At 51.1% G+C, this 9,449-nt stretch overlaps 1 protein-coding gene across 1 annotated transcript; it reads right to left on the bottom strand.

Annotated features, from left to right (window-relative positions):
* Positions 1–745: 745 nt before the first annotated feature.
* LOC119093710 (ubiquitin-conjugating enzyme E2-17 kDa) lies at positions 746–7,639 on the bottom strand (the record flags this gene model as incomplete). Its single annotated transcript, XM_037216718.1, is given in 4 exon segments — positions 746–851; positions 1,199–1,308; positions 2,260–2,323; positions 7,509–7,639. Coding segments are annotated over 4 exon segments (304 nt in total), but the record flags the coding sequence as incomplete, so codon positions are not given.
* Between the last annotated feature and the right edge of the window lie 1,810 nt (positions 7,640–9,449).

Genomic DNA, 9,449 nt, shown 5'->3' with positions numbered 1-9,449 from the left:
CGGCAGACCGCGGCCGGCCGGCGTAGCGCTTCTCCTATCGCTCAATGCTCGTGCATCTTTCTACGTGGCTAAGCCTGCTGTTCTTTGTGACGTAGCGGTGCCCACGAATCTCTGTTGCAAACAAAGCACGCATTCGCCGTCGCCCACCTGCTGTCAAGGGGCGGGTATGATAACGACCAGGTGACACACCGACTTTGATGCACGCTAACACTGACCGACACACTGATACTGGGACATTCACTCTGACACACTGACAGGCGTACCGGTAGACACACTGACCGACATACTACCACTATTTCACTGACACAGTGACTATGACGCACCGACACTGACTGATACATTGACACTGGCAGATAGGGAAGAAATCCCAAACACCGCCGATGGCCACCAGACGACATGATCTGCCGTTATCTGCCAGCTGCCGGCAAAAGCTGACCAGCTGCGGCGACGCGGCGTCCTGCAGAAGCGCCTGCGCGCACGGCAGCGCCGCCAGCCGAAACGCACGTGTTTCTCGCCGCGGCGCGGGCAAAAACGCGCCGCCTTTCGGGAGACTGCCGGGCGCCACCGCCGGCGCGTGCTCCGGACACGGGCCGACGACGGCGCCGGCCGGTCCGCGTCTCGAACTCGCTCGCGCCGCCGACCCGCCGCCAGCTCCGGCGGCGCCGGCCGGCAGCCGCGCGCGTGCCGCGGCTCGCCGGGGCGCTGGCGACACGCGGGCCGCCGCAGCCGCCGCCGTCGCACCCACCTTTTGAAATGGTAAGCGCCGGCGACCATTGTGACCGTAGGATGTCCAGACATATGCTGCCGTTGCTGTTGATGTTGGGGTGGTAGATGCGCGTGGTGAACGCCACCTGTGGGCACGCAGGTCGGTGTGAGGACGGCCACGGCAGCCACGGCGGAGGAGGCGGCGGCGAGGCACGAGCGGCGCGTGTAGCGGGTGGTCATCTCGTCAAACGCTGTCTGCCGTCGTCTCGCTCGCGGCTTTTCTGACTTGCGTTTCACAGACACTTAAAAGAGGCACTTCACATCAGCAGCTTCAGACATCACGTCGAAAGCCCCACCCGTCGGCAGCGACTCGAGTTTCCGACGTTACGTTGCCCAACAACCCGCGGCAGCGGTAGCCGACGAGCCGGCGCCAGAGCGGGCCGGGTCGGGCTGGGCTGGGCCGGTCCGGGCCGGGCCGGGACGGCTGGCTCACCTTCGGGGGTTTGAAGGGGTAGTCTGTGGGGAAGTGGATTGTGAGGAAGAACACGCCTCCCTGGTATGGACTGTCGGGCGGACCCATGATGGTCGCCTGCCAATGAAACACTGCAACACACGGAACAGCCGGGTCAACAACACAGCCGAAACACTGGCCCACGGAGAGTCGGGTAAATAGCACTATCGGGACACTGCAAAACCACGGAGGAGCCGGGTCACCAACACAGCTAGGGCAGTGACTCACGAAAGAGCCGGGTATATAACACAACCGGGACGATGTGACCCACGGAAGACCCGGGTCAACAACACAGCCGAAACACTGTGGCCCACAGAAGAGCCGGGTCAACAACACAGCCGGAACACTGTGACCCACGCAAGAGCCTGGCAAATAACACAGCCAGGATAACACGACCAATGGAAGAGCCGGGTCAAGAACGCAGCCGGGAGACACGTTGAGAGACTGTCCACAAACACCGCCGCCTGTTACAGCTTGAGGCGGAGTATCAGCAACAGATCGCTGGCGCCACATCGGCCGGATGTTTGGCTGCGTCAAGCGGGACGGCGAGGGCATCCGGGGCAAGCGCCGTGCGGCCGCTGGTCGGCATGGACCTGGGTTCGAATCCCGGTAAAGCCATGCCACCCGATCGCTTAAACGACCTCTCCAGTCGCTTGCACTCCGCAAAAGGGTTCGGGACGATGGCGCCGCGCTGCTGGAAAACAAATAAACAAACAGGCCTGCACGCTCCAAACTAATAAAGTGGTGTTTTGAGTCTCCCCTCCCCTACGTTTCTGGACCGTAAAACGCTTGTTTGGTCTTCTGCATTTAAAACATTACTGCTGTTCATGCAGCCATGTATATGACGCTGCATCACCCATATACGCCCACCACCAATGCATCCCCTCCCCCCCCCCCCCCCCTCTCTACCCCATGCGGGCGGAACCCGCGCAGCAGCGCGCCCGAGTAACCGGGCCCACCAGCCCACCCCTCCTCCAGCAGCGCTGCCCGCCGACGCCGCCACCAGGGCGCGGGCGGCGCCGGGCAGCGGCGTCAACACTCACAGTCGTCGCCCACTGGACCCGCCGAGCACTGGGCGGGCGGATCCCGGCCCAGGTCCTGCAGCTCCTGAACGCAGAGGGAGACTTTTGTCAATGGCACGTGTGGGGGCGCATGTTGTGAAGAATGTGTGAGGGTGTGTGTGGGAGAGAGACTTCTGTCAATGGCACGTGTGGATGCGCGCGGTGGATTCGGGCACACAGCGGCGGCCAAAGGTCATAGGTGAGGTCAGGAAGACAAAAAAAATAGTGAACCCGTCGGAGCATTGCTTATGCAGGATGTGTGTATTCTCGTGTGGCACAAAACATACACAAATCGCACGCAGGCAACTAAGTATAATTATTATGAAGAAACCATCATCAAAGGACAACCTCTCCCTACAACGGTCATCTTATTTTCACAGCTCAACGCTGGAAGTTTTGATGTCAAATTCAGGTTCATCCACTTCTGTGGTTAAAAAAACGATGGTTAGGAAATAGCCTGCAGAGGAATGTTTCCGTTCCGTGGTTTATCTCATCCATTACTGCGAAGATTTCAGGTCACACTTTATGCGACCCATGAAGCACAAACAGCTTCAATGAACCGCTTCAAACCGCTTCACGTTTTTCGCATCAAGGTCTCCGTCAAAACCGCAGCGTGTAGTGGGCAGCTAGCATTACTACTTCATTGTAACTGACCTTGCGGATGGATGAACCCGCCACAGAGATACATTGTCTTTACGTGTGTACCTTCGGGTGTGTGAACGTGTGCCTGTACTTGGTGTTGATTGGGGTTTTAGGCTGCGCTGATTACTACGGCCATTTTGCGCCCAGCATGTACGTGCGTGTGCATGTACGTTTGTGTGTCGGTGTCCGTTTGCGTACGCGTGCGTGCGTGTGCGCCTAAATAAAGGATAATACGGACCATCCTTCTGCACTTAAGGGGGCGGGGACCCCTCCAGAATAAGTCATGTCACGTCTTCATGGTTTGAGAACAATGGCAAGGGCATTATCACAACATAAGACCTGGGATAAAACCCCGAATGTTCCGTAAAGTGCCTATTAAGCATCAATGGACAAAACGGTGGTGACGCGCTGATGACAACCATCTCATCGTCCAACCTCCATGTTGCACGTCGCTTGGCAGCAAACGTCCATTGGTCAATACCTCAAACGCTTCTGGCGAATCCACTTGTTTACCGCCCGCAGCAAACAGCGGCCGCTACAATGCCCGTCCCACCACCGCGAGAGGTGCGCCCGGTAGGAGATAGACCTGTGGTTACCTGGTTACTGGCCAGATCTAACCAGGCCCGACTTCATACCCCAGTACGACGTGCTTCAAAACAGCTCTGCTCTCCAAAGCACGTTCACAGCAATAATCAAAACCGGGCCCGACTTCATACCCCAGCACGACGTGCTTCAAAACAGCTTCTGCTCTCCGAAGTGCGTTAACATCAATAATTAGAACCCGGCAACCCCCTCCCCCCCCCCCCCCCCCCGAAAGTGTACGGCACACGTCTGTACGTTGTAGCACTTCTCCGAAGATGCACGTCGTGGCGTGCGTCGGCCACCTTCGCAAATACGGCTGGCAAACTCTCATAACCGCCCGCCCGCCTTTGCAAACGGAAAGCAGTTCACAAGTCATTCTTGCCGGGCGGGAAGGTGGGTGTGCGTGTAGTTCTAATGGTGGCAGGTGAGCGCCTGTTAAATCACAAGGGAGGTAAGGTAAGTGCCTGTTAAATCCCAATGGGGGTAAGGTAAGTGCCTGTTAAACCCCAAGGGTGGTCGAGAAGCCGCAGCTCCACCTCCAGCCAGTGCGCCTCTTTCCCTGGGTAGAAAAAAAAACAGAATTGCTGCAGCCCAAGCCTGTTGTAAGCGTTGACAACTGAACTTTCCAGAACGTCTTACAGGCATTTGTCTTGAAATGTGCACTGGCAAGAACCTACAGCAAAGAAATCGTTTTAAAAATGTCCACATCAGCCGTCGCGGTAGCTCAGGTCAGGAGGCCTGCCTTTCGAACCGACCACCCGTCGCGGGGTGGGTTCGAGACGCTTCGGGGGCTCACTATTCACCCTTGACGGAAGTGGCTTGCGACCAGTGGCAGCAGCCGCGCTTAAGGTCGTGTGACGTTAGAGGAGGCAAGACGGAACGTGACCACGGAGGGATGGTGGGAGCCAGGGCTCATGAAACAAGCAATGCGAAGCATGGGTTTTGGTACTAAAAATCCTTCCATTCAAAAGATCCGAGCCCTTCTTTCTTTAACCACTTATTCATCACCACCAACTTCCTTTCACTACAATGCTTAATATGCACTTCTCCGAACATCTAAGCTTTTATCCAGCCTTCTAATGTGGGGAATCTGCTGCCATGGATATCAAACCAGCCAAAAGCATGATATGGCATGGCCTGGGGGGATCCCGGCCTTAAATAACAATAAATGGGAGTAGACCCACAGCTAAACACGCATTTACAAACACACTTGCACACCCACAGACGCATGCACAGGCATGCTTGCAGTCATGCAAGCAAGCACGCACGCACATACGCAGCACACACGCATTCACGCACGTACACGGGACGCACGCACGCACGCACGCACGCACGCACGCACGCACGCACGCACGCACGCACACAGCACGCACGCGCGCACGTATACGGCACGCACGCAGCCCGCACACACGCATAACTGCACGCCATTTAGTCTTGTCATCGGACCGTTCCAACCACAAGGTCAGTTACAAGGATGGCGGTAGTGTTGGCTTTATGTCACATTTACATTTGAGAATGGAGACTGCAACCCCAAAAAAGGCAAAGAACTTTTGGAACCTTCATGGATTCTATACATACTAACATCAAATATCTATTATTGTTCATAACATAAAACAAAGCACAGGAATAAACCTTTGCTGGCTATCTCCTAAACAAAGCTGTCTTTTAACCACCATACTGTTCACACACTATCCCAGACAACACATAGAGTATGTTCCAAAGCCAAAGATACAGCCCCAACATATTGCTTACAAAAAGCCCACCTACATGAATGCAGATCTTGACCGACCTACCAGTGGGAAGTAGGCTACCCCATGCACCCTCAGCAACTGAGTGTGTTACCCCAATGACAAGGACGACAAGCCGTGTCCACAAAAGCACTGCTTCATGATAACAGCACACCAAAGCCCCAACAGGATGACATGAAGAGCCCTGCCATGCTGCCTGCTCTCTAACATAGTTGGCCATAGAAATTGGCAGGTTTCCTAGGATTTGTTCCTCAAAGAAAAGTACAATAAAGCATGGCATTTGTGGCTGAATCACATCCACAAAGTTGCTAGATCACACATCTTGTAAGCCCCATATTGTGCATGCTTTGCCAATGAAGAAATAGTGCAGTTCATGCTATAAATATTACACAACTAGATGGAGGCAATACACACATTTTGCCCTAAAAACCTGTTGGAAAAGCAAACTGGCCTCAGGGGTTAGGATTCCCACAAATGGTTGATTGCATCAGTAGCTTACTCAGGAATGGAGACAATCAAATTTTCAGGGCCTTCAAAGTACATGATCCATGTTTTACAAAAATATAAATCCACAAGAGCATGGGGAGAATGATATATTTGCATTATGAACACAACTTGTCATGTGGCAGGAACACAAGCTACTTGGCCATTACTAGTTTTGCCTGCAACTCTTGGTTGCAACATTGCCTTCATTGTGATACAAACTATGTCTTTCCAGAGCAAACAGTGAGCAAACTAACCCTTCTCTGTCTTTGTCCATGTGCTTGGCAGATTGAGAAGCGATCATTTTGCTATGTTACTTTTAGCCAAATTTCATCCAGAATGGTTTTATTGTATTAATAATCAAATAAGTTGAAACTTAAATGAACAGCATTCCGGCTGCAACCAAACACCACACCTGTGACCTGAGTGTTTCTACCAGCACAAGTTAAGTGCTGTCAGAGGGTCCCCGGACCTACTATTTGGACCTACTACTACCACTGGACCTACTTATTTTAAATAATAAGATCTCTACAGAAGAAAATAACACTAGTTAATTGATGGATCAAGACAGCTGCCATAATTGTTCAGACTATTACCCTCATTGTATGTATAGTATAAAGACAACTTAACACACCAGTGCCCACAATCACACCAGACAGGGATGATCTTGAAACAATTCCTCTATGGGTGAAAAAATATAAACTCATGTTACCTATGCCCTACTACCTATTTTGAGCCCTACCCCTGCAAAACATACTGACTGCCTAGCATATTTCTGCTGTTAATAAGTGGAAAGGTAGCTAAGCCTCATCACACTTCTGGTAGTAGGAATTTCTGTGATAAAGAGCACTTACGTGTTTAACATATTACTGTGAACAAAATAGCAAAATGCTCGGCTTGGCCTTTTAGTTAATCCCTCATGGAAATTCAACACAATACATGCTAAGATCATCCCAAGTCGCAGCACAAACCACAGCACCATTTGAAAACCAGAAATGTGTGTTGAAGAAAGCTGGTATCACTTGTTCTCAGCAGCACATAGGCCATCCATCAGATGGCAAAAAGCGCAGGTGTTCTCGCACAGCTAAAATCTTCAGCACTTCCCAGCCTGCTCTGCCAAGATGCACTGGCATGACCTGATTACCTCATGAATGCTGAAGATAAGTTCAAATGATAGTTTGGTCTGTCGTCACTTTTAGGTTATTCATTTACTAGAAGCATAAGTAACACCACAATGGTCAAACACAACTGAATATAATGACAACCATATGTGATCAAATTTGTATCCAGGTGCCCCACAACTAGCTTGTATGGATTTCCAAGTGTGTGTTGACTGCACACATCTGAGCTATATTTACATAGGGGGATGAATTTGGGTCAGATTTAGGGCACTGTAAAATAACATCTGACATGGTGTCATTATCTATGGACCACCTAACCCATTCACATTCATTCTGGCACTTCAGTACATGATATAATTTAAGTTGTTCCTGGCCCAAGATACATGAGCATAACTGAACCACTTGAGGAGAAAATCATCAAGAAATTGCTATGAGTCACATACTGGGCACTAAATCATTCCCTATATACCTTGTATCCTGCATCCACTATTCTAGTATGAAGTACTGTCCTTACAAGTATGCATACATGACGGCGAGGGCTGACATAACAATATATCGAAGGGATATTGACCAACCACGAGGCGTGAAAATGTCGAGCAAAGAACAACTTTTTTAGCTGATACCAAGCATTCGTCGCCTGGCAGATGAACCATACCTTATTAATTCGTTTGAGGGACATGCTGTTTGTGTGCGGGCTTCCTTAGTTCCGCAGAGGCGACCAAGCTGTTCGCAAATGCCACGTCCCAGCACCACCTCCACCACCACACACCGTATGCGATTCACAAAGATGGCTGATGCCCGATTTCTTGACCGATTCCTATAATAGTGATATAGTTCGTAACAAAAATGTGGTGTAATGAGTTAGGGATATTAGAAGAAATTTAAAGCAACATTTTTATTTAAATATTTCATAAATTAAGTTTTTTTGCATTACTCGCAATTTATTTTCAATGAACAATTTCGAACATGCCCAGAGCAGGGCGCTATGATTTGGACGCGGCTACCAGAAGGCGTTAAGAGCCGTACATACATTACGTTACGAATCGTCGACGGCAGCAGGCGTTTGACGGAGCATGAGCGAGGCGCAACAAGGGGTTTTGGGGCTGTCCATAAATTGTGTTATGCACCAGCAGGGGAGAGGGGCAGGGGTGGAACTTTGCTCTTTCATTGGGAGGGGGGGGGGGGAAGACTGAACCCATGAACGTTACTGATCTTATTGCCTAATCGCTTTTCTTCACGCGTTCCAGCCATTTTAATCTGTAGTCCATAAATGATAAGGCTCTTTTGTGCTGCAAGTTCATTTCACATAGTAGGCGTTTTAAGTACTTTACACAAGACATCCAGCCGCAAGTGATGTTTCGCGTGAATTCACCTTTCGGTAAATATTTGTGTTCTGGCACGTTCAAAACTGCAGACATACCCAAGTCAACAAACTTGATGAATACGTTCCGCCAGGGTCAATGCCACCGAAGGGAACGGGGGGGGGGGCGGTGGCTTGCGTCCCCCCCCCCCCCCTGTCTTGGGATAGGAGCAACTTCCCCCGGTACCAAAAATCTTCTCATTTGGAGGGAATGTATTCTTTGCAAGTAGTTGCATGCCTATGTACCAATTTTTCACTAGAATGAAGTCCCGTCACATTTGCCAGCATCGAATTACTGAGGATATTAGTACGTAATTGCTAAGACTTATTCAAATGGTCAATGGGCGACATTCCCAAGCTGGTGCGAGCGTGTTCAACGTGGTCACTTCAGGCTGTTCCAGGCGCACAAAGGTGTTGATGCCTTAAGTTCCAACGGGTTGGATCACTTGCTGAGGTCATGTGCGAGGGGAAACTCAAAACAAATTATTCGCCATCACACCTTGTTTAGATTCCGATGCATCCTGATGGACACCTATAGATGTGGGTGACGATTTCTCAAAATGATTGGGGAGGAGAAAAGCCTCGAATTCTCGGAAAGCTTTTGATGCCTCCATCTTTACTTGTTTTACACCTCGTGCGCAAATCAAGTAAAGATGGCGTAAGGTCTAACAGGTTGAATCACTTGCTGAGATCATGAGGAGGAGGGGGGGGGGGGGGGGGTGAGACCGGAACACTATGATGAATACCGTGGGACCACGCGGGCCCTGATATCGGACAGATACCAACAAAACCGAGCAATCGGATCCGTGCTGGTCCGAGTCCTGGAGTCTCATATATGCCAAATGCTTGGTTCAGGGGCTCCATCTTGACGCTGAAGGCCCCTGAACCGGGCAGGGCTCTCATTGGCGCACGCACATCCCTTACCGCCGGAGATGTCCAGTAATTGGCACAGAGACTCTAGTTCCACAAAACGAGTCCCTGGCTTAAATGGAACCAAGAGCTCTCGTTCTGAACTAATGCCGCTGACTGTCACTGGGGTTTCCATTGCATTCTTTTAGCCTCTCGTCGTAAATTATCATATCGTCGCCGTCGTCGTTGTCGTTGTCGGAGGGCCTCGCCCAGCACAAGAGGCCCTCTAGCATTCAGGGTCCCGTCCGTCCCTGCCCCTGTTCAGGAAATGATACCCCGGCCGACGTTACACCAAGGCGATTTACTGACATAAAGCCCTCTGTTAAA

Source organism: Pollicipes pollicipes, unplaced genomic scaffold (genome assembly GCF_011947565.3).
Source record: "Pollicipes pollicipes isolate AB1234 unplaced genomic scaffold, Ppol_2.1 Scaffold_1600;HRSCAF=1878_pilon_pilon_pilon, whole genome shotgun sequence".
NCBI lineage: Eukaryota > Metazoa > Arthropoda > Thecostraca > Pollicipedomorpha > Pollicipedidae > Pollicipes > Pollicipes pollicipes.
The sequence above is the reverse complement of the archived record's forward strand: the minus strand, read 5'-3'. Positions and strand labels throughout refer to the sequence as shown.